The sequence below is a fragment of the Ochotona princeps genome, chromosome 7 (genome assembly GCF_030435755.1).
Source record: "Ochotona princeps isolate mOchPri1 chromosome 7, mOchPri1.hap1, whole genome shotgun sequence".
In the NCBI taxonomy this organism is placed as follows: Eukaryota; Metazoa; Chordata; class Mammalia; order Lagomorpha; family Ochotonidae; genus Ochotona; species Ochotona princeps.
In genome coordinates, this window is record NC_080838.1 from 70,077,252 (window position 1) to 70,103,549 (window position 26,298).

The 26,298-nt window shown below is 39.1% G+C and overlaps 1 protein-coding gene across 1 annotated transcript in view; it reads left to right on the plus strand.

Annotated features, from left to right (window-relative positions):
- The first annotated feature begins 18,329 nt into the window (after nucleotides 1-18,329).
- GC (GC vitamin D binding protein) overlaps nucleotides 18,330-26,298 on the plus strand; it is a 41,097-nt gene continuing 33,128 nt past the window's right edge. Inside the window, exon 1 of the mRNA XM_012930047.3 lies at nucleotides 18,330-18,443. Coding sequence (XP_012785501.2) covers nucleotides 18,389-18,443 — 55 coding nt within the window. The 5' untranslated portion in view covers nucleotides 18,330-18,388. The remainder of the gene's footprint in view (nucleotides 18,444-26,298) is intronic.

The window sequence follows — 26,298 nt, forward strand, 5'->3', positions numbered from 1 at the left end:
ATTTGAAATCCTTAAGGACAAATCTGAAATGATACCTAAAGGTATATATTGAAAATTGCAAAATATTCTAAGATTATTAAAGCAGACCTAATTAGATATTTTATGCTTTAAGACTAGAAAGCATAATATTAGTTGTTTCAAAATGAGGCATAGATTCCAGGCAACTTCAATTAAAACCCAGCATAATTTTTGAAGAAAAATTCTAAAATTATAATAAAAATGAAAGACATTAAAGCACCCATTACAACTTCTAAAAATAAAAACAATGTTGGATTACAAGAGATCAAGAAACTGTGACATTGCCATCAATACAGAAAATTGATGGAACAAGTTAAAAGACAAATACAACCACATGGTATTTTGATTACACTAGAGTATAAAAATGATAGCATTTCAACTTATTTTTTCTGTAACAATGACATAGAGTTATGGGACAGAATTTCAAACTATATGTTTCAATTTGGTAAAAACCTAAAATTGAACATAAATCTTACCAAAAAAAGAACCTAAATCTATTTTAATTTTTAGTTAAAGAAAATCTTTTTCATCTTAGATTAGGCAAAAAAATGTCTCAGCTACAAATTCAAAATATATTTAAGAACACCTTTCACAGTTCAATAACAATGATCCATTATAGCAACAAGTAGTGATAGTTTCTATGTCTACCACTCTGGATAATGCTTACGTGAGTGCCTTTACATTGTAAAAATTCATCATATTCCCTTACAATTTTGTTGCAGATACTTGTCTAAAATAAATATTAATTAAGAGTATGTATCTGCAAACCTAGAGATGAAGAGAAATCAAAGTCTAGAATGTGAAGAAATGTTAAAATGAGTACTTTCAAAATACAAACACAAGGAGGTCCAACATCTAGACTGGAAGAGAAGGACAAATTGAGTTCCATCAAAACAAAAATGGCAGAAAGATAGTTGGCAAAGCTGAGTGAGAAGATAGAAAAGCAGCTGATGAGAAAAGTTCACCCAGCAAAGAAAGGTAAAGGCACATCTAACACTGCTGGCTACACACTAGCTAATCCTTCCTCTCATTCTTCATGAATTAACAGAAATTCAAATTCATGCTATGCAAAACTGTGCTCACAAAATACTAGATTTTCTAGTCGTTTCTGTGGCTGAGGTTGTCCAATGCAACATGGATAAGAAAACTGGTCCTGCAGCAGTCATTATGTGATATGAGATAGCCCAGAGGATGGAAATCAGGAGCTCAAAGAATGAAGCTGAGTCCTGATGTCCATGGTGGTCTTTGTACCCAGCCTGGACTTTCTGCTTCTAGCACTTGACCTGAAGGAAATAAATGCATTTGATTTAAAAAAATAAAATGTGCACATTATGAAAATGTTTCAACTTCACTAATGATTAGAGAAATACAATTTGATCCTACCATAAGACATTACTACACACCTATTAGAACGTCTGAAATTGAAAGACTGGCCATCCAAGTACTGGTGATAATGCAGAACAAAGGGAACTCCTAGACTCTTTGTGGAAATGGAAAATGACATAACTATCTCGGGCAGCAGCTTGGCAGCTCTGGAAGGGTTTAAGTGCACATCGTATGAGGCAACCAACCCATTGTCATCATTATCCAAGAGAAATGTAAGCATGTCCACACAAATACACACGGATGCCTTACTTGTGGTAGCCAAAAACTTGAAACAAATTCAAATGTCTACATCAGGTACATGAAAGAACAAATAATACAACCACACAGAATACTAATCAGCATTGCAAGAGAACAGAGTATGACAACATGGTTGAACTTCAATTATGTTGAGCATAGGAAGCTAGAAAAAAGTTAAAGTACATGAAACCAACTATTGATTCCATTTATTAAGCTTTAACTACAGAAATTAGATATGTAGGTTATCTCTGGAAAGCACAGAAAGGACCAAAAGGATTACCCAGTTAGTATGAGGTGGGGGGAGATGGGTGCTCTCCTTTTATTTTTTGTGAGAGTTCCTTGAATATAAACATAGGTCAACCCATCTTTGTTATGCAATTTAAGTGGGCTCAATTTATTCTATGTCAACTACATTTCAATAAAGCTGTTGTAAACAGTATAGGAAATAAATAACGATTAAAGGTAAATGACGAGTAGATTAAGGTGAGATGCAAATCTCATAATTTTCAAGAAAACCATTCACAGTAGATGCACATGCATTAAATTCACCAGTTAAAAATATTCTTTAAAAATATACTGTTTAGGGCCCGGCGGCATGGCCTAGTGGCTAAAGTCCTCGCCTTGAATGCCCCGGGATCCCATATGGGCGCCGGTTCTAATCCCGGCTGCTCCACTTCCCATCCAGTTCCCTGCTTGTGGCCTGGGAAGGCAGTCGAGGACAGCTCAATGCATTGGGACCCTGCACCCGCTTGGGAAACCCAGAAGAGGTTCCAGGTTCCCGGCTTCGGATCAGCGCAGCACCGGCCGTTGCGCTCACTTGGGGAGTGAATCATCATCGGATGGAAGATCTTCCTCTTTGTCTCTCCTCCTCTTTGTATATCTGACTTTGTAATAAAATAGATAAATCTTTAAAATATATATATATATACTGTTTATACCAAATATAAAATTAGCGCAAAGACAATTTGCAAATAGATTAATACGAAAATAAATGGGAACCTGGGTGTGGTTCCTCTCCTTGCTTTCTCCCCTTCCCCTAGATGCAGGAGGAAGAAAAAGAAAGTGTAGAAACGATGGTCTCATCCATTTTGTACTGGTCCTCGACCCTTCCCACCCTAATCAACTATGTAAACACCATCAAAAATTGTTTTAATGAAAATATATACAAGGAGGCATTGGCATTGTGTTAGCAACCAGAGAAAGATTGAGGTAAAAGCTTTGTTAGGATGAAAAAGTCCAATGCATTTAATAAAATGTAGTTTCATCCTAAAATTATAATAATTATAGAACTATATTACTATAATAGAAGCTAAAATAACCTAAAAAAATATGACATGCGTTTGAGTTCAGATTTTGAATCTGTTGGCCTGGATATATTGAATCAGAAAATGTAATATTCTTAGTTCCAGAACCTGAGAATTCTATTTTATTAAAATGTAAAAGACCCATGACTCAATGGGACAGCCAAAGGAAGCCAGATCATGCCACTACTTACGAGTGTGATTCACAAAAGATACTCTAACCCAAGTGAGCACAAGCACTTGGCCAGCCCATGAATGCGTGTACATAGAGCCATGTATTCCTTTAAATGAGGGGTGCCTTAATTTTATTTCACCTACAGACAAATGCTTGTAGAGTTGTTCATGCTCGTATCACTTTTCAAAAATTGTCCTGAGCATTGGTAGGAGTTAGAACACATTCCATACTAGGTTATGCATGTTCACATCTCTGACAGCAAGATTATAGATGAAGTTATCTGCTTTTTCTTGTTTTAGTGAAAAAGTGCTGAAAGATTGAACACTTATTTAGATATTCCATTTCATACTCTGATCAACATTGCCTTAAATAACCTCAAATTTTTTATCATCTCTCCATTATTAAATCTAAGGATATTTCTCACATAATATAAACCAAAATGCACAATGTTACGGCTCAAGTAATCCTTTACACTCAAAGGATTCTAGTGGCTTTGAGTGATAAAAAGCCTAGGGGAATGTAGTTGAATTAGTAAAGCCCTATCAGTAAATCCTGTTAGCTATCAGGTAGCTAAGACAAAATAAAACACACAAACAAAAATATCTTTCAATTTAGAATACCAAGAACAAAAACTGATGAAGGCAGGACATAGAAGCAAAGGGGGTGATCAAGTTGCAGCCAACAAGCGCCCGGGACTGAGGAAGAGATCAATCCGTAACAGTCGTTATCACATGCAAACGGCAAGGGACTGGTTTGAGCCCAACAAATGTTCAACAGATTCAAGTCTCCATGTATGGCCTTGGGCAAGTCACTCAACTTCTGAGCATTAGACTTTTGGATCCTGAAGGGTGCTCCCAGTGCCTGGCATTCACCTGGCTCAGCTCCCACCCCTGTGGCACTTCGGGGTCTATACAATAGAATGGAAGACCTCTGTCTCTTCCTGTCACTCCGCCTTTCAAAAAAATCTAACTGTGTCCTCAACTGCCCAGCGTAGTTTTTCTTCCACAGTTCCAAGGTCATCACAATGAAAAGAAAATTTTATTGTGTAGATCTATAGATATAAATTTGGGGAGTCATAAGAAACAGAATCAAATCCATACCAATTCTAAATAAATCTTAAATGTTGTTCCTGCACTCCCCTCCAAAAATAAAATCTAAAACAATTTCTTTCTCTTGTCTAATCCTTTTGACTCAGGTTGTGTATTTTTATGCATTTTTTTTAATTCTATGGGGAAACCTTTCTAGCTAATATTTTGGATGACTAAAATTTGAGACAGCTGCTAAAAATTCTGACAGCTTTATTTACTGGATAGTTCTTGCAAATTACAGACCCTACTCAATTATTTGTGACTTCTCTTTAGAGCTGGAACATAACTGTCCCATAAAATGCCAGAAATAAATGCTATCTAATTAAACCACTACTAAGCATACTTTTTTCTCTCTCTCTTAAAAAAGTAAAAATAAAATGAAGGTCACTTTCAGTTAACACTTACATGGATTGAATTGGCTTCCTCTTCACCAAAGTTTATTAGCATGCAAACTGCCCTCCCTACAGTCTGCACAGAGGTTAGGTTTCCTCATTAATATTTTTTAAAAATGAATATTCAATGAAGTATTTGGTTGCGCCTTAACTCTGTCATCCTTTCTTTATATTTCACCAAAAGACACCTAAGGAAATATGACTCACATTTACTTTTAGGCACCAATAACATTTGACTTACATGAGAAACCAGTGGCTACATAATATGGCCATGACCTTCAGAACTATATTAATCCAACCATGTAATAGTTTAAAATGCCAACAGCTCAGTGTGATCTTTCTGTGTAGCTCAACTGTTCTCATATTTGCAATTTTCCTTTTGAAAACATATGCCATTCTGACACATTTTTACTGTGCAAAAACCAAAATTAACTCTCAATAGCAATAGGCAGTATTTGTCATTCTGTGCCTGGCCTTTTTTACTTAACAGGATGTCCCTCACTTTCAGCTATTTCACTGCAAATTACGGCATTCACTTCACTTAGCTGAACTATTTAGTAAGGCTATTAAACCTTTGACTATCAGGTAAGTTGGAAATATGCTATCTCAAAAAAAAATTCAGCTAAAAAGGGAGGAATAGGACATTTTGAGCTTGCCTATATGTGAATATTTTAATGTAAAAAGGTAAAAGAAAGTTTATTTAGAGTGAAAAATGAATGTTTTAGGCCTAGGAGACACAATACCAATGACTCAATGAGAAGTGATCCAAAATGGTCAGATTCTAGTTAGAATTTATGTATTCCATAATAACAAAATTTCATTTATCATTACAGAGTTGACATATACAGTAATAATAGAAAAAAATGGGATCTAGATAGGCAGAAGCTAATCGCCTGCAGGTTGGACATTATTTTCTTTAGAACAAATATTGGTTCCAAAAAGAGACTACTAAAGAAGGGAATACAGATTAAATTTTAAAAGGACACATCTGGGAATTGATACACAATGCATAGGTAAGGAACAAAATATACAAAGCTGACACAAATGACAAAATACTTACCCCCCAAGTCAAAATGGCCTGAGAGGAAAGGAAATAGCTCTTTCTAGATACTCCTCAAGCAACTCTCAGCAGATATTTCTCTTGAAAGATTGGGAGGCATCTTAGGGAAAGAGAGTTCTCAAACTTCAACTCCCTGGAGACTGCTGTTTCCTAAATAAACCTATTTTCAAGTATCTAAGAATTTTTATTTGTGGGTAGCTTTTTTGAGATTTCTATCTGTTTTATTTGAAAGAGTTACAAAGAAACTCAGAGACAGAAACACCCTCTATCTGCTGATTCATCACCAAAAGACCAGTCTGAAGCTGGGAACCAGAAGTGGAAAGTGCAAGGGCCGAAGAAGTTGAGCCAACTTCTGCTTCTTTCCCCAGCCATAAGCAAAGAACTGGATGGGAAGAGGAGCAGCTGAGACTAGAACCAGTACCTACATGGAATTCTGGCACTGCCTGTGGAGAACTAGCATGCTATGCCCCCCATCAGGTTTTAAAGACATATGTGTGTGTGTGTGTATAATAAAGCATGAGTATATATTTACTTGAAATAAGAGTGAGAGAGAATTTTCCATCCACTTATTCATTCCTCAAATGCCCAGACCAGTCACAGCTGGGCTAGAGCAAAGCAGGCAGCAAAGAATTTCACTTGGGCCTCCGAGGTAAGGCACAGGGACGCTCCCAGGTGCTTGGGTCATGTGCTGCCTCACTCGGTGCATTAGCATGAAATTCAATAAGCAGGATAACCAGGGCTCAAACTGGCACTCTGATATTGGATGTGGGTATCGCAGGTGGCAGCTCAACCCACACCACCATAAAACCCATCCCCCAAACCTGAGCTCATATGTCTAACCTCTTCTGCATGTCAGAAAATCTTTCAGAGAATAATTGTTTCGAAATTTCATGGCTGTGATAAACTACTCTGTACCTCTTAATCCCACTTACAAAAGTGTCAAGGTTAAATGACTCATTCCTGAGAAACACTGTATCATATAACTAACTACATTAAATTGTCCTTAGTTATACACTTTAAATAGCTTGTTTATTTTTGCTTGCTTGAAACATGGAGAAATAGAGACACAGAGGAAGAATTTTTCCTTCTGTCTGCTAATGTACTCCCTAAATACCCATAACAGCCCCTGCTAGTGAGGCAGAAGCAGGAGCCAGGAGCACGTCTACTTCTCCCATACGGGTGGCAGGGACCTACTCACTCCATCGCCTGCTATCTCTGTGAATACCATTAGTGGGAGGCTAAAATCAAAACCAGACACTGGACTTGCACTCAGGCATTCCCATATGGGATTGAGCTTCTAAGTGGTGTCTTATCCCCAAACCATTAATCACTCACCTTGAAAATCTCTCATTGGGCTTTGCTTTGACAGAAAAGTGTATTTCTGGCTAAATTAAATAATTACCAAAAAAATTTTAATTTCCTGTTACCTTTACAAAAATTATATGAAATGGGTATTATTTTCTCCTTTCATAGCTAAGAATAGTAATATTGAATAGACTTAGACATCTGGAATTATAAAGCAGACTCTAATCCATGCCTAATTTGACTATAACACCCGTATGGTGGGAAAAATGGGAGGACATATTGAAGAATGACCACTGGGTGTCCAAGAGGCCATCCAGGAGCAGTCTGCAGTTAGAACATCAGGGGGCCAGCCTAGACTGAACTTTCAGCAATTCTTAAATCTAAAGGGCTGTTCGAGCAGGAAGATGAGCCTGCGCAAGCATGAGAAAGTATCTATTAGAACCATCCAAGAATAAGAGGGATGGTAACAAGACAATCAGATGAGAGAAATATTTGTAGAAGGGAGTAGGCTGAATTAAATGCTTCTTTAATATAGACTAAAATGAGCAATCAAAATGTTGAGTCGGAGAAAATCACTAGGTAACGGAGAACGGGAGGTAAAGAAATGGATATATGTGAGCAGAGACATTCTTTAGAACACGTGTGACCTCAAAAGGAAAAGATAAGGGGTTGATTGGGGGACAATGAGAGGTTGGCTGTGGTTGTGTTTTATATTTCCTATAAGATACTTGACCATGTAACAAAGCAATTGAGATAAACATGGCTAATGGACTGAAAATTTGTCTATAAGAAAGGATGGATGTAAATACTGAGCATGTTTTCCAACCAGGTTTGTCAACCTGTTTTCTCATCATTTTCTTGCCCAAAAAAATCCTGCAAGAAAGGCTGACATATTTTCAGGTCTATCAGTCACAAGTCCTCTCAAAAGACCAAATCTTTGGGTTCCTTACTCTGGATCACACATCTTGTCCTGAAACAACTGCTGTGGCCAGGAGCTATTTCAGTTGGGTGAAGGCTGCACTAATGCTGGTAGCAGGTTTGCAGGGTTTACTGGACATGGGACTAACTTCCCCTGAACTGAACAATCGCAATATCAGCTTCTGTGGCAACCAGGTCTACTCCACTCAGCACAGTAAGTGATGATGATAACACCAATTTAGCAAACTTCTTGCTTTCCCTCCACATGTCGCTTTTTAGGACAGATTGGAAATCCAAAAGCAAAAGCAAAAACCCTCAGCTGGGATGACTACAAGTGAGAATGAAAAGGAGAGGAGGAATTTACTACCAAGAGTTAACACAGTGGTAAAAGCTATGGCTGGAGGCAGCCTTTTTTAACAGATTAATTGAAAACCAAAGTTAATATTTTCCACTTGAAACTAGCCCAGAAAAATCTCACAGAAATACAATACAAAGCAGCTATTTAATATCTTCTTTTGTGTGTTTTCCTTAACATATTTGATTATTTCCTTAACATATTTAGATTCCCTGGCCAATTCAGTTCTTATTTTTAGCAGTCAGCATTAGCTCCTGTAACAGTTACTGTTAGAACAGTTAACACACAAGTTGAAACAGGGAACAATCTTGTCTTTGATTGGATTGTCTTATATTGACATACTGGTCTTCCTTTAGCACTTGTGGTGTGTTCCACCCAATCATCAGAAACTACTTGCAGATTTAGTTTAAGGCTCCAAAAGGATTCTCTCATTTTCTCTGAATATGATCAGTCAAGGATTTGGTAACTTTATCTTTTGGTCTGGGATTCTTCAGGCTACGGTAGGTAGGAAGGTAGACCTTAGCCGATGTGTATGGACGGGGACAAAGAAAAGACAACGAGCTCCCGCAGGAAAAGAAAGCCCTGCCCCCATCTGACTCCTCTTTAGATGCCCTCAGCCTCCTCCTCCAACCCCCAAAGATAAATGAAAATCATCTTCCTGCCAGGTGTCAAATCTGTTCTTCCACTGTCCAGAAGTAGAGTGACGAGATGGTCATTTTAACGCATCTTTGTTACTTCTCCCAGACAGAAGTTAAACCCTGTAAATATGTTATGAAAAATCCTCAGACCCTTACTATGTCCTCATTTGGCTCCAGAGTCAATTACTGAGGAGTATGTAGACAGTCATCCAAGAAGAGATCCTTAGGAGTATCTATTATTTATACTCACAAATAACATTGTTTTCTTTATTGTTTTTATTGCTTGTTCTTTGCAATACTACTTTTAGTACTCATGCTATAGTTGTCAAAGCTAAGTGATAATTTTATTCTTGATCCTCAAGTTGAAATTGAATAATTCAGGCCCAGCGCGATAGCCTAGTGGTTTAAGTCCTCGCCTTGCACACACCATGATCCCATATAGGCGCCAGTTCTAATCCCTGCGGCCCCGCTTCCCATCCAGCTCCCTGCTTGTGGCCTGGGAAAGCAGTCCAGGACGGCCCAAGGCCTTGGGATCCAGCAACCGCATGGGAGACCCGGAAGAGCTCCTAGCTCCTGGTTTTGGATTGGCTCAGCTCCAGCTGTTTAGGCCACTTGGGGAGTGAACCATCAGATGGAAGATCATCCTCTCTGTATATCCACCTTTCCAATAAAAATAAATAAATCTTAAAAAAATGGAATAATTCTAGGGAAATGGAGTGAGATTATACATAGTTAAGTGATGAATAATTTCTACAAAAACAAGAAGGCTTTCAACTTCCTTTCAAGCTTAAAAATGGAACCACATAAAGATCAGAGATCTATATTAGGATCAAAGTCTGCTCCCAAGAATCATGAAAATTTACCGTATTTCTTGGAGCATTATGGGAAAAAGTCAAAATGTATATGTAGAGAAGAAATACTGAATTTCAGATTACTAATAAGGAATTCAAAAGAAGATTTTGTTGATAGATAATAAGCTGTAATTCCATGCTCCCTTAGGTGCTGTGAGTGCAAATACATGTCCAAAATAATAGGAGGGCTTAGTTGCCACAGCATCTGGGACCCCTCTTAAGGTATCAGCTTGTGTAAGTGCCTGGGTTGAAGTCCCAGATCACTTCCAATTCCAGCTTCTTGCTAATGTGTTCTCCTGGGAGTCAACAGTGACTGCTCAAGCACTTGGGCTCTTGCCACTCACGTGGGACAGCCTGACTGAACTCCAATTATTATTGACTTCGGCCAATTTCAGAAAATGAAATTGTGTGTGTGTGGGTGTGTGTGTGTATTCCATCTCTTGGTAACTCTCTCTACATTTTAAAAATGATTTTAAAAATAAACAAGAAAATTAATTTTGTTTGTAAGAGAAGATATATCCCAATCCATCTTCTTTTTAAAGACATTCACTTCTGGGTTTGGAACAGTAGCCTAGTGGCTAAAATCTTCTCTTTGCACATGCCAGGATCCCTTATTGGTGCCGGTTCGTGTCCCAGCTGCTCTAGTTCCCTTCCAGCTCCCTACTTGTGGCCTGGGAAAGCAATAAAGGACAGCCCAAAGCTTTTGGCCCCTGTAACCACATGTGAGACCCGAAAGAAGCTCCTGGCTCCTCGCTTCGGATCAGCTCATTTCCAGCTGTTGCGGCCACTTGGAGAGTGAAGCAGTGGATGGAAGATCTTTGTCTCTCCCTTTCTCTGTAAATCTGACATTCCAGCAAACATAAATAAATAAATCTATCCTTTATAAAGACATTTGCTTTAGATAACTCATTATAAGTTGTCATTTTATTGTATATGTGAATGTACTTAAGTAGGCTGTTATCAATTTTACAACTCAGGAATGTATTTTTTCAAGAATCTAGGATCCAGTAGCTTGGAATACAATAATCAAAACAGTACCCAGTTTCTGAGAGAGAGAAACCCAACTTCATTGGCTGCCTTGATCCAAAACTAACTCTTTTCTTCAAAGTGTGAGTTGATCATCTTTCCTTTAGATAAAGCCAACAGTCCAACAGATGGTCACTACTAGGTATAGTTAACTTTTGGTGACAGTTGATGTTGCACAGTCCTATTACTTGAGGACTAGTTACTATTTATTTGGAAAATGTTGGTAATGGGTTAAACGTATTTGATTACAAAAGCAGCTCAGATTCTTTTCCCATCGTTTCAGGGGATTGTCATACTGGTTTAATACTCATTCAGTCATAGAACCGCTTTCTTTTTCTACCTTTGTGGAGAGCTTTTCTGGATGGAGAGAGTGCTTTGCCTAATTATGTTCCAGGAGTGTGTACATCAATCCTCTCAATGTGCTTTCTAGACCCAGGGAGGAGGATGAGACTGCCTGTGTGTGGCACCTTCATTTCAAGAAGTGTTCTTGTGCTGTTTGCATCGCTAGTTCTCGTTAGAGCTCTGCTGACAATTAAGATGACACCTGCCAGCAGTCTTACTGACCCTTGACTGAATTCAGAATCTGAGGTAGGAACAAGCATCTGGCATAGCGGTTAAGATGCCACCTGGTATGTTTTCATCCCATACATGAGTGGCTGGGTTTAAGTCCTTCCTCCACTTCTGATTCCAGTCCCCGCTAATGCACACCCTGAAGATAGAAAACGATGGCACACATAGTTGGGTTCTTGTGAATTAAATCTGTTCTGAATCTCTATGCTCTTCAGTAGCAAGTGATTTAGTGTGGAAGCACCTTCTTAAAGGCTGTACAAGAGTAACAAGGTCTTTGTAATACACTTCACTCTCCTGCTCTCCACTGTCCCAAATGCACCACTTGTTCCCCTTTCGCATAATGAGCTTTTATGTGAAGTAACACATACCACTGTGCAGCACAATGTGAGGGCCTCTTGGCTGTTTGACAAATGACAAATAACTTCGTGCATGAACCTGTGGAGTAGGTACGCTGCGAGGGCTGGTTCTGCCTAGTATCAGACTGCTTTATTCCTGGATCATTTATGTAATATCAACCACAAACAGCGAAATACAGAAGGTGGTTTCTATCTTGATATTAGCACTTTTATTGTGGAATTATCCCAACGTTGGTTCCTTTGGCCCACGTATTATCAATCAAATGAATTTCACCTATCAGTATCCAGGGTTAATAGAACAAAAAAAGGAAAAATTGCAATGTAATTTCTGTTATTGAGGATATAAGAGGAAGATGATCACTTTGTAGTGAGAAGCACTGATCAAGCATGACACACGGTTTTATGAAAACAAAGCTTTTGTTTTTTCTCCCCGTTCTTTTTCTCTAAATGGGGGAATGGGATAGAAATGTCCAACTATGCTCACGTCATGTAAACAGTCCAAAGAGAGCTTATGAGAGAGCACAATGCGGGTAACAATGTATAATAACATAACAACATCTCGAATGGATGTTACAGCATCTGTCTGACAGGTGCCTGGTTCTTAGAGTTTTGAACTTCCTTAAAATACAGACTGTGCTTTATGAAAAGAACAATAAAAGACAACTTCGGGCTCGGCGGTGTGGCCTAGTGGCTAAGGTCCTTGCCTTGATCCCATATGGTCGCTGGTTCTGGTCCCGACAGCTCCACTTCCTCTCTGTCTCTCCTCCTCTCAGTATATCTGACTTTGTAATAAAAATAAAATAAATCTTTAAAAAAAAAGACAGCTTCCACTAATTCCTGACCAAGTACTCATGCAAAAAAGTATTCCTTTGCAACCCCACAACGCAGTTAGCCAGAGTCTTTCCCTATGTGCATGACAACATATCCTTTTTTCCTCGTTTTATAATCATTGCCAAGAATCCCATGTATTCCAATAGTAACACATCTGTTTTAAGATAAGGTAGTTTATGCATGTATGCCTATATGTCTCTGTATAAAGTGAAGCTGTCTAAATGCTAAAAATTGCTTGATCTTAACAGTAGAAAAATTAAAAAAAGAAACCTTCAACAGTTCCACCAGACCTAGTTCTCTTCTGTATCTGGTGCTCAGACTTACTGAGTGGTTTGGCCACTGCCCCAATAGTTCTCAGAAATGGCTCTCACAAAGGTAAACAATTTAATCCATTAATGTGCATGAACCACAAAGCTCTTTACTTTCTCTAGAGAGCAGGAGGGGATGCTTAGACCTTAGCTCAGTACTGTAAACAACATAAATGTCAACAGGAGAGTGAATTAATAAAATGTGACACATCTACACAACTAAACCAGAGCTGTGAAATGAATAAAGGAGAGTTAGCAGCAACAACCTAAGCAAATCTCAAACACATTGCCTCTAGGCAAGAAAAGACAGACCTCAAAAAGCAACTGTGCTGAGAGAATTTATATGAAGTATAGACAAACACTATTAGATATTACTTAGTGAATCACTTCTTTAGAATAAAAACATCAAGAGAATCATTGGAAGGGAAAGCACGGCAAAATTGCAGACTATCTCAAGAAGATGGGAGAGTTGGATAAAAAGTGTTTCAGTTGGACTGTCGTGTGTTCAGATTATCATCATATTCCTTTTGCATTTTCATGTTCTATATGAGTCTTAAAGGAAAAGCTTTCAAAGCAAAAATACAGACCTTTCTTTCTTCAACATGGGCTTAAGCTTTAGCCATTATATTCCTTCTACATATTGCACTATTTCTCTAGCAATTGTTTTCCCCTGAAAGCCAGAATGAGATATATTATGCTTCCCAAAGAAACAATCAAATATTCATGGCATGAGTAACTGAAAGTTCAGATTTCACTTCTATTTCCTTGTGTTGTCTCCACAGTTGAGTTGGTCATATATTCTTGCAAGTAAAAGCAATACTACTACTAAGGAAAAGACAAGGGATAATTGCTTCAAGGATCTCATGCCCTTCCAAGCATGGCCAATAGGATGGCATGGCCATCTCTAAGTTCAACAACCACCTACGGGGGGCCGGTGCCATGGCCTAGCGACTAAGGACCTCACCTTGAATGTGCCAGGATCCCATATGGGCAACAGTTATAATCTCAGCAGCCCTGGATCCCATCTAGCTGCCTGTTTGTGGCCTGGGAAAGCAGTTGAGGATGGCTCAAAGTCTTGGGACCCTGCACCTGCATGGGATACCTGGAAGAGTTCCTGGCTCCTGGCTTCAGATTGGCACAGCTCTGGCCTTGCAGTCACTTGGGGAGCGGATCATCAGATGGAAGATCATCCAATGTCTCTTCTCTCTTTTTCTATCCACCTTTCCAATAAAAATAAATAAATCTTAAAAAAAAAAAAGAACCACCTATGAAGCTCGTATGGGTGTCAGTTCGAATCCTGGTTGTTCCAACTTCAAATCCTCTTCCTCTGCTAATATGACTAGTAAGGCAGCCAAAGGTAACCCTTTGAGTCCCTGCACACATGGGGGAGACCAACTGAAACTCCTGACTGGCCTGGCCCATCAGTGACTGTGGTGTTCAGGCAGTATACAAGTGAATGAAAGATCTCTCTCTCTCCCTCATCCTTCTCTCCCTTTGTGAGTGTGTGTATGTGTATTTAAGTGTGTCCCTCTTTCTAACTTAATTTAAATAAATTAATTAAACAAATAACGTGGCCCTGTCTTAGCCTGCATCATCATCATATAAAAAACAAAAATTGAATGACAAGAATGCCTCCAAATGGTTAATTTTGTAAAGTAATCCTAGAAATAAGAATAAACTGGCAGAACTAACACAGGGACTCAGAAAGCACAATTCTATGATTTCTTCTCAAGTAAATCTCAATAGGCTTATATAATAATGTATTTCATCATCTATCATTTGAGTGCTGATTTTTAAATTTACGTAACTCCACCCTGAGCAACAATTCGATGTTTCTCATCTAGTGACATAAATGTGGTTCTCCATGGGAGCTCCAGAGTTTCAGTCACTCAGTTTGGCTTATCTATAGCTCTAAGCACTCAGCTATGGTTTAGATTTCAGATAAAATCATCCACGTCTATCATGTCATCAGGATCAAAACCTCCCATCTACACAGGAACTCTTCCTTTGTCTAATGGTGCAGAGGCATTAGGAAGTAAAGTGATGAGGATTTCAGGTCCTCTGGTAGAATTATTTTCTAGGTTGGATGCAGATTCTCTTACCAGAACACCAAGGAGTGGGTAGTACAACTCCCAAAGATCACTTGAAATCATGTTGAGAAGGCACAATCATATCTACAATTCACATCCACCTGCTATAGTTTTTGAGGACAAGGCTATATAACACATTGCATCAATCACCATTTCAACACCTGTACTTGCTTCAGAAAGATGACCCCACCCACGGTGCTAGAAAACTGACTTCTTTCCAAAGCCACCTCTTTCTGGGACCCAGGTGAATCTTGATGAATTTTAAGTCACTAGTAAATGAGTCCTCCTGAGTCAATACATGCTTTCTCCAAATTCCAAAGTAATAACACAGTAACCCCTTGTAGATAAATAGTGATAGAAACAGAGGCAAAGTGATTTTTAAAATGTGTTAGAATGGTTTAATTACAAGTGTCAGGCTTGAAGAAGCTGAAGTTAAATGAGATATATGGTAGGCTCTCAGATTATCTGATGGGATTGAAAAATATGAAAAGGCTATGACAAGAATATTTGAAAGCTGGTACTGTGCTCTGTTCTTGTCTGTGTGTCAACTTCAAGGGCATTACTTTAAGCAACTCACTTCTATTTAATCATTTATCAAGGAAAGACACTGATAATGTATTTTAATAGTACATTCCATAGTACAAAGACAATCTATAAGATAAAGCAATGACAAATGAAATCATTTCTGCCACAGGGTTTTTAAGCAGCCTTCAGAGAAAATAAAATGTGAGCGATACTGTTTGATAAAGACTGTAAAACCCAAGAGCTTCTAAAAGACAAGAAACATCATGAAGAAATCAACCTGCAGTGGATTTGGTTAGCGTCTCAGAACGCTGACCAGTTCTGGCGCTGACCAGTTCTGGGTTATTGCCAGAACTGGTCAGCGCTGGGTTATTGCCCAGAACTGGTCCTGGTTAGGGACAGTCCTGGCCCATGGCAAGATGCAACAAGAAGAGAGAAGCTATTCTAGCTCAGCTCTTTCTAGGTAAAATAACTTCCGTCAGATTTTGTTGCTTTGCTATTTACTGAACAATGCTTGTTAAACCCTTATCTGTAGTCAATTTCTGAATTGCTGCACTGGTGCTATACGACTTTTTCAAAAGCTTGATTTGCCCTCTGAGTGTCTAGTTTCATTCCTCTGAGGCTCATCATTGAAGCCAGTTATGATTGCTTCTTCCTGGTTTCAGAATTACATTAGGCTCTCAACATTATATACATATATCATATACCATATACCATATATATATATATCCTCTGAATCTTCAATATTAAATGATGGTTTTTATATATGATACCTATTATCTGAGTAATAGCTTAAACACAAGCTACTGATAGATCAGTGGTAATTTCCAGGTAGAGGAAGAATGCATTTTGGCAGGTTGGGCAGAGATTTCTCAAGAGGACACCCAAACAAGATGTTGCAACTCTTGCAACACAGTTTATCATTAAACAAAAAGTGGTGCTATTGCAAAAGCAAAGATAAATCCAGAAAAATAATAAGAAAAAGAACTAAACCTAAATGTTATAGGAAAATTCACAAAGAATAACCAAAAAGCTTCTTCAAATGAAATAATCATCAGAAAACGAAGGAATGCTGTGGATACACACACACACAAAATGTCAACTTACATACAAATGGAAACCATAGGATTATTAATGAGTTTACAATAGTTCTTCCTGAATGCTGGGATTTTTGTTCATTTCTTAACTTGTGGCAATCATAAAGATATTTTTCATTTCCAAATAATTTACGCTAAAGCCGAAACACATCTTGAAATAACTTACAAATTCAATTAGGAGTTGAGCCAAAAGGAAAGGGCAGAAATGTTAAGATCTGAGGTCTGCAGTAACCTGATATCTGAAGAAGATACAGTTATTCCTCAAACAGGAAAGCTATCTTCCCAGTCTATTTCCAGGGATGTTTATCCTTTAACCCGCTCTGCATATCAATTTCCATTGGATTCCAGAGGTATTTTTGCTTTGATCTTGTTCATTTGTCCTTTTATCCAGTGAGGTGGATTCTATTTTCTAAACCTAACTCTCAAGCATTTTCAATGTCTAATGAAAAATGTAACTGCATGGTGTGTTTGCTTAAAATTTTGGTGGAGTGTGTCCATCTAGTTCATCCCTGAAATTTGACTTTGCTTCGCTGTGAGACCCAGGACACAGACTGGCCACAAAATTTCCCTGCTGCGTTCTATACACCATTAATTACAGTGACCCTCTGCAATATTATAAATTCAGAGATCCAGTCAGGGAAAGGTAAATAACAGTACTAAATATGAAAGTATACGTCAGGGCATTTTATTATTTTCTGCTACACATGAATTGCCTAATTAATCTCACAGAAATCTTACAACAGAAATACCCAGCGCTATCATCACTTTACTTATAAGGAAAATGCTGTTTAGAAAGATAGCATATTATAGAACAATGGCAGCTCAGTAGGAATTTGACTTCAGAGTCTCCTTACCCAACCTGTACCTGCCTATTTCCTAAAGAGAGAGTTCCTGAGAAAACCAGGAATGAGCACCATCTTGGTCTCCTGGGCAAGTCACAGGAGCCTCCTTGTCCTTCAACACTGTTAGTGCTCAAGTTATAGAATCATAAAATACATTCATTATAAAATATTATTAAGGGCCCGGCGGCGTGGCCTAGCGGCTAAAGTCCTCGCCTTGAAAGCCCCGGGATCCCATATGGGCGCCGGTTCTAATCCCAGCAGCTCCACTTCCCATCCAGCTCCCTGCTTGTGGCCTGGGAAAGCAGTTGAGGGCGAACCAATGCATTGGGACACTGCACCCGCGTGGGAGACCCGGAAGAGGTTCCTGGTTCCCGGCTTCGGATCAGTGCGTACCGGCCCGTTGCGGCTCACTTGGGGAGTGAAACATCGGATGGAAGATCTTCCTGTCTGTCTCTCCTCCTCTGTGTATATCCGGCTTTCCAATAACAATAAAATCTTTAAAAAAAATAAAATAAAATAAAATATTATTAGAAGAGCCTTTAAACTAGTGAAACATTTGGGGGCAGGGGTGAAGATATTTGAAAATATAACCTTCATGTCATATAATTTCTCTGTCTTATGCGTTAGAAAGTTAGAGGAAAACCCAAAACAGACACAACTCCGAGAAGGAAACACGTCTGTTGCATTTTCGTTACTCAGTCAACTCCAATGAAAAACAGTAAAGGGAAAGAATCTATACATGAGCACCTTGACTCTATTTTGTTTTTTCAGTTTCCCTAAGTTAATAATTAAAATCTCCTAGATTTTCCACCACAATCCCTGAAGGGTTTCTATTTGCTTTGAACAATGATTCTATTTTGTCTCCTGAACCAAGGATAACTAAACGTTGCTGCTTTGTAGAGATTAATGATTGATTAGTTCGTAACTAGGAATCTCAGGCAAGGGGAACTAGTTGTTTTGGGCTGCTGTCTTGTACATGGTAACCCACAGGAGTGAAAACTGCTGAAGGACCAATCAGAACAATGAAGATCTTGGTTCTCCTGCTTGCTCTAGCATACGGGCATGCTCTAGAGAGAGGTAAGACTTTCTTGTGATCATTCGCAAGAATTTTTCCTAATTTTAATTTTGTTACTTTAGAATTTTAAAATTATTTATTGAAGAACAAGAAGAATTTTTCATGTTGGGGAGAGAATGAACATAAGAGACAGAATCTAAATTCGATTATGCCATATGTGATGAACAAGAATAGAAAAAGAATCTTGCAAAAAGAATAAAATAGAATTATATGATTCATAAAGCATCCTTCCCTGCATTTTTAGTAATCAAGAAGAAAATTATTTAAAAGTAGAAATTTCAGTATTACAGTAAAATACAAATAGAAACTGTCATCTATCACTAGGTCTTTTTTTCCTGTCTCCAGTATTTGTTGACTTTGAGAGTATAATATACAACATCAATGATGCAGGAAGTCAATAGAATTCCTCAATCCCTTAGAAGGAATATAATGCATATAGTATTTAAAAATGAATTACAGTTTTTAAAGTACTCCAACTTACAAAATAATGTTCTATAGCTATACAACACAACCCCATTTTAAAAAATCTTTTTTGCAATTATTCTTCAACTGGTATCAACTACTTTGGGTAATTTTTGAAATACTTTTTTACATGAAAGGTAGACACTCACATATACATTGATCTCCTATCTGCTCGATTTAATCCATAAATGTCCACGAAACCAATGGCTGGACGAGGCAGTATGTAAGAGCTGGGAATTAGCCCAGTTATCCCACACAGATGGCAGGGACCCAATTATTTGCACTGTCATGTGCTGCTTGCCTTGGAGCATAACAGCAGCAGGAAGCTGGAGGAGGGCAGAGCAGGGACTCCTGCCATGTACTCTGATGTGCAAGCTCTACGTGGCAGCCTGACCGTCAGCCTACCCCTGGGCAATGTATGAAAACTGAGACATAAGAAATATTCCATTTTGTGAATTCTGTATCTTAGGAACTTTACAAAATCAGTTTTCAATCGACTCTGATAGCTGATTATTTGATGCTTATAACAGAATCTACATTTATTCTTTTTGAAATCAAAGTTTTTATTTAAAGCTATCAGTTATATCCTTACCAAAGTCATGCATTAGAATTTTTTTTCATCTAATTGCTGGAATAAAATGTGTATTCACAGGAATGATCATTGGTTAAATGACATGAACAATCTGACTCCTGACTATTTCTTACTCTTTCATACCTGGTTTTTTTTTCTTAAACTTATTTTTATGTGACTGCTATTAAAAATCGCTTCAATTATGGACACCTAAGTAAAGTGTGAATCGTTAAGTGTGAATCTCCTACAAGACCTCTGAGTGCCTCAAATTCTAAGAAATCCTGCTAGTGTATTCCTCTGCCAAGATTTCCCCCGGGCAAATAGGCAAATATGATGGTGAAAAATCCTACTGCAGTAGGTTCAGATCAGGTTATTCTCTGTGATGGATAGATAACCAAATTACATATGGAAGCCATGAACTGGGACATGAGTCACCATCTGGTCTTGCTGACTTAGCATGCTTTGGCTGCACGTCAAACTGTCAGTGTCGTTTAGAAAACAACAGTGTTCTGAAAGCTCTGTTTCAACATCCTTAGTAGTTCTTGGATCCTGGTGAAACTCTAAAATCCATAAGTCAGATCCCGTAACAGTCTGAACATACTTCAATTACACAGGTGAAATAGATCAGACACACACAAAACATATTGGTATACAATATATGTCTAAGATTCAAGAGAGGCAGTCACAATTGGTCAATTTCCTATCCTATGACACATGAGCATGACCCAAAGAATAAGGCAGTGATTTGCCTAAAAGCTAGGTATGTGCTATTCTAGGAAGAAGTTACAAAATACATAGATTAAAAGAGTTCAGGGACTCTTAGGTTTAGCATAAGCTTGGCGGGTGGGAAATTGGTTTGGTTAACAGTTATCTCTGCTTATTCTATTTGAGAAGGACTGGTAACCCACCAGGTTTTCCTAGGACATCTGCTCCAAAGTGCATTTCAGTCAAGATGAGTTTTGAAGAAAGTTTCTGTGTGTGGGTAAACATATCAAAAATTAGCCATATGTTATTTTTGATGTGTTCACCATCAATGTTTTGGTTGTCCTGAATGTTCTGAGATGTCCTAAAGAAAATAAATGCTACTCAATTTAGATTTTCCCAAATATCTTGAGAAAATCTTTGCCCAAATGCTTATACCCACAGAGCTATTTTTTTTTTTTAAACTTTCGGTCTAAAATGGATACTGCTGCAGCTCAACTTGAACATAAACTCCTATTGGGCCAGTCTTCTCCCGTGAAAGCAGCATTTCATTCATATACGTTGGGAGCAAAGAGTTAACTGTTTGCTAAGCCTGTCTGGTGTTAGCAGACAATGCCACTTTGGCTACACTGAGACAAAAATGCAGTATTTGCTTCTGTCTCCCCAAGACTTTTTTTCCTGTAACTGAGATGGATTCAGCTTTAACGTGCAAAGTATCTTTCCATCTCCCCCCTCCCCAAAAAAAGCATCCAAGGCCCTGACACAGGCACACAATTATTCAAGTAACAATGCCAGCAGGAGCTAAAACACTGCGATTTTACACTTGTTGACAAGAACAGGGCATTTAAGATAAATATTTTCCTTTTTCACTTTAAGCGTTTTGTTCTCAGCATGTGTATTTTTACTAACCGTGGCATCAAACTGCAAAAAGAAGGTGAAATCACCTTTGGGATAGCAGGCAAGCTCTGTTTCTCCTCCTCCATTTTCCCTAAGCCAATAGGGAAGGAAAGAACTTTATCATCACAACGAGTTAGCTTCTCAGAAATTCAGAGTGGTGCTGCATCCCACTGCTACAAAAAGCAATGCCATGTATGTAATCACTGTTACCTGTGTCTGATATAGGCACGTGTGTACATGACTTCAAAGGCTCCAGGTTTATGTGAGGATTAAATTGAGAAATCCCTCAAGGAAATGGATACTGTGCTCACCTACCGTCTCCATTCTGTCTTGCTTTGATCTCTCCCGCCTCCCCATTCTCTCCCCTGTCCTGTGGCAGCTGCGCTTGCCTCCACGCTTGTCCATATTCTACATCCTCTGTGCCACGGGCCTTTACACTAGTTCTTTCCTCTTGCTGAAACACTAATTCCATGGATTTCCCGTGCAGGTAGTTTCCTCATCCCCATCAGGTGTCTGCACCAAACGTTAGTGAGAGAGGGCGTCCCTGAGCAACCGGCTTCAGGTACACCTACCATTTCCCTCTCTACCCTGTTCCATTCTCCTTAGCATTTGCTAACTTAGATCGGGTTTACCTGAACACAGAAGTTAGATTGCATGGAATCGAGGAGTTTGGTTGTACTACCGCCTCTAATTCCTAGTGTTATAACATTGCTTGGCAGGTAGTCAGTGCTTAGTAAATGTTTTATGTAATATCACAAAAGTTAGAATGACTATTAACCCTTTTTCAAAATTTTTTTTATTGGAAAGGCAGATTTTATAGAGGAGAGATAGAAAGATCTTGTGTCTGCTGGTTCACTCCCCAAGTAGCTGCAACGACCAGAATTGAGCCCATATAAAACCAGGTGACAGGAACTTCTTCTGGGTCTCCCAATTGGGTGCAGGGTCCCAAGGCTTTGGGCCATCTTCCATTGCTTTTCCAGACCTGTAGAGCAGCTGGGATACTAACCAGCACCCATATGGGATCCCTGTGCATGCAGAGTGAGGACTTTAGCCACTAGGCTACCACACTGGGCCCAACTATTGATGCTATAAGGTACTTTTGAGTACCAAAGGAAAACTATCAAGGACACACAGTATATATTCTGGAGGGAATAAACTATGTTTTTCATTGTTATTTTAGCTAGTTTTAATTACAGTATTCCAGCACATATGTAAGTCTTCTAGATAAATTTATTTCATTCTTACCAACATAAGCTTGGTACTGTTATTATCTCCAGTCTACAGATGAGGAAACTGAGGAAAGAGAGATGAGTATATTACCTGAGGTATCTGAGCTAGGAATTAATAAAACCAGAATTTACGTAAAGTAGCTGGGTTCCAAAGACAAGGCTCTCAGCTGTCTCCCATGAGATACCCTCTTTCACCAAACCAACTGTGAGAAAGAGAAGTGGCCAATCACAAACACTTTGTGAAATGAATGCTGCTGGCCAATCTCATCCATCATTGCCCCGAGCTCTGGTGCTTCATCTTTCCGTCAAGCTAGCTCTAGCTTCTAAATTCTCCATTTGTTTTTCTGGCACTAACCTATGGGAACTATTTATTCAATCCTTTGACTCTTAACTCTTATTCATTTTGATTCTCTATGTTCAATCACTTTCATGTTGTATACACTTAGCCTTGTTCAGAGCTGCTTTCCATAGAAAGTTCTGCAAGAGCCCCTTCAAGTTGACCCTAACCTTCCCCGGATAAGCAGATCTAGTTCTCGAGCCTTCTTTATCCAGTCCAGCTCCAGTCCTGCATCTCCTCACCTTCTGCTTAACCTGACCTGCTTGCCTGTCTCCTGGCTAGTTACCACTTCCTAACCAACTGCCAACCTCCAAAGCTGCAATCAGTCAATTCATTTTATTTAAAGAAGTGGCAGCAGCAGCAGCTGACATAGGATAGGCAGATTAGGCTAATGCTTCATCCTGTGGCTGTTAGACAAAGAAGGCCTGGAGTTTTCTGGGTCCTGCTATAGCAGCGGGTAATGGTTTTATCATCTGAGTCCCTGCCACCCATGTGGGAGGCTTTGATGGACTTCCTGGCTCCTGGCTTTGGCCATGCCCATCCATGGTTTCTGCAGGCACTGAAGAGTGAACCAGCATATGGAAGCTCTCTCTCCATTTGAAATCATTAAAAATATATTTTTTAAAAATCTGATGCATTCACTCATAAAATGAATTACACAGAAATCAATGTCATTATTGTGAAATTATTGAAATGACAGGATTGAGCCTGAACCGCTGGTAAGTGGGCTTTCCAGAAGCCAGGCTGATAAAAATGCATCTCCACACTGGCTCTGTTGAGTCCCGGCATTGTTAATGTGACCTTAGGCTTGAGCATCAGTAGTTACGTGTCAGACAGATCTCTCCACAGTGACATCTGCATCCTAACGCCAGAGGCTGCGATTAGCTGAGGTTTGATCACAAAGAGGAATCAAAGTCACAATTTCAATAAATGTTGCTAGCAGGGTGACCTTAAAATAGTGATGCAAGATTACCTATATGAAGCCAAAGTAATTCTGAGTCCTGACAAGTGCAAAGGGGGAACAGAGGCGAGTCAGACAAGACCAGAAAAAGAAAAAAACACACAACCAGTTGCAAATTTCCGGGTCTTGAAGACAGAAGCAGGCCTTGAGCTATCTCTACTCTACAAGCTGTAGTAGTCATGTAAATAAACTCCCCTAGAGCCCCTACACCCCACCGACAGCTGTGCCGGAAGAGCCAACAGAAACTCTAAGCACTGAAGCAATTTGGCACAAAAAGGAAAGTGGGTAATCAGCTCATTTTGGTGCAAAAAAAAATCATGTATGAACAGATATTTGATAATGTTTGCTTCATGAACTTTTTCTCATATGACGGCCTTCTTTTTCACATTAAGGCCCTACATGTGTGATAATAAGCTAGAGCAGAAAAAAAAAAAACACTCATCCAATGTGCTACTTGATACTGCAGCTCGCTGGGGCTTCCAAGAGCAAAGAGCACTGACGCAAGGCATGGCTTAGGATGAACCTGCCATTGTTTTTTGGGAGGACTGGGCAAGTGATGACCAGGCTGGATGCCAGTCCAGTTCCTACTTCCTAGAGCTGTCTATTCTCCATAGCTCTCATATTCCTCTGATCAGAAATAAAGAGGTTATTTCACCGCCTAAGAACTAGAGCAAATACCACGATTTTCAATGCTTTCTGGCCTTATTTTACTATAAAAGTCATGATAAACATTCACTAAGCATTTCCCATGTGCTATGAACCAACTGGGTCCTCCTAGTAATTACCTGGGGAACCCTAACTATGGTTTTTGGTGATGGTGTTTGGAGGTGAGGCGTTTGAGAGGCTGTTGCATTTATCAAAGGAAGAGAGGAAGGTGAAGCCGATCCCATGGAATTAGTGTCTTTTGTAAAACAGGGATGTGAGAGACCTCTCTTTTGCCATCCCCCAAGGAAGGCCATGTAGGAACAAGACTCGAAAGAGGAACCTCGCCAAACGTGCTGGCAGCCTCAGCTGTGACTAAGACACCATATGTTAGGCAGAAAATGACTGTTTTTACACGGATTAATGTTTTATAAAATTGCCTCTTAAAGAATATACAATTGATCTTACATCTGAAATTATTCTTCCTTAATTGCAACTCTAAGTTGTCCTTTTATATATAAAAGCGTGCATTTTAGACTTTGCAAGACACCTTACCGCTGCTAGTAGTCCAGAAAGACGTCCGACGCATGTGTTTCACTGTCATCACAAACCGGCTTTAGCCTGCAACAGTAATAACACTGACAGGTAGTGGATTGCTCCTGTGCAGGTAGCAGGAGCACTGCCCCAAGCACTGTACACATATTAACCCATTTAATCATTATAACAATCCTATGAGACCCAATCTACATTTTACAAATGAGAAACCTAGGAGAAACACAAACAGCAACTGGCCCATCACTTGGGTGCCCTGGGTCTCTGCACCAAAACATGTCAGTGTGGAACTTGTGAATATGACTTTTGGGATGGGGAGTGATCTCACAGTTGGGCCTAGGAAACCATCTCTAAGTTTGACTTGGCTTCCAACACTTCAAAATGTTCAGATTTCTAGCCTTTCTGTAAGCATGAGAAAATGCTTATGTGGGGGGAGGGTCCCAAATTTTTGCATGGCAATAAACAAGAGAAGCCGAAATGTGATTGCCTCTTTTGAGATATAGCTTTACACTTTCTGCATTTGGTTAGGATATAAATTATCCCAGTTATAGATGTTGTGGATATTTGGTATGTTTCAGACTTAACATTACCTAACAAAAAGAATGTCAGTTTATGTTAAATTAGGAAATATGATTTATTAACAGCCATTTATATTATCCATAAATGATACATGTGGATTATTTTTTTAAATATTAACTGTTTACCTTTTAAATGTTTTATTTTTGTTCATTTGGAAAGCAGAGAGAGAGAGTGCTATTCCATCTGCTGTTTCATTCCACAAGTGACTGCAGTGGTCGGAGCTGAGCTGTTGTGAAGCCAGGAGTTAGAACTTCCAAAGCTCCCATCTGGGTATAGGGGCCCAAGGACTTGAGCCATCTTCCCCTGCTTTCCCAAGTCACAAGCAGGGAACTGTATCAGAAAGTACAGCAGCTAGGACTTGAACCAGTGCCCATATGGGACACTGGCATTGCAGGAAGAGGATTAACCTGGTAAGTCACACCAGCCCCCACACTGGATTTTTCAAAACAAAATAAACAGTTGAACTATTGCTATTAAATTGGATTGTTGATGTTACAATTCCATTGTAATGGAATTTTCTTAGTAAATATAACCAAGAAATTATATTCAGTGACAGCTGAAATTATTTTTACAGATTTATTTATTTTTTATTTGAAAAACAAAGTTAGACGACATGAGAGACAAATATCTTGATCTGCTGGTTCACTCCACAAATGACTGCAATGGCCAGAGCTGGGCCACTCCAAAGCCAGTGTCCTGAGTTCCTCCAAGTCTCCCACATGGATGCAAGGGCCCAAGCACTTGGACCATACTTCATTGCTTTCCAAACACATCATCAGAGAGCTGGATGGGAAGTGGAACAACCAGGACCCAAACCAATGGCCAAATGGGAAGCTGATATCACAGGCAAAGAGTTAAACTCGTATGCCACAGTCTTGTCCAGTAGCTAGAAATCAACACCCAATGTCATATATGATCCACATAT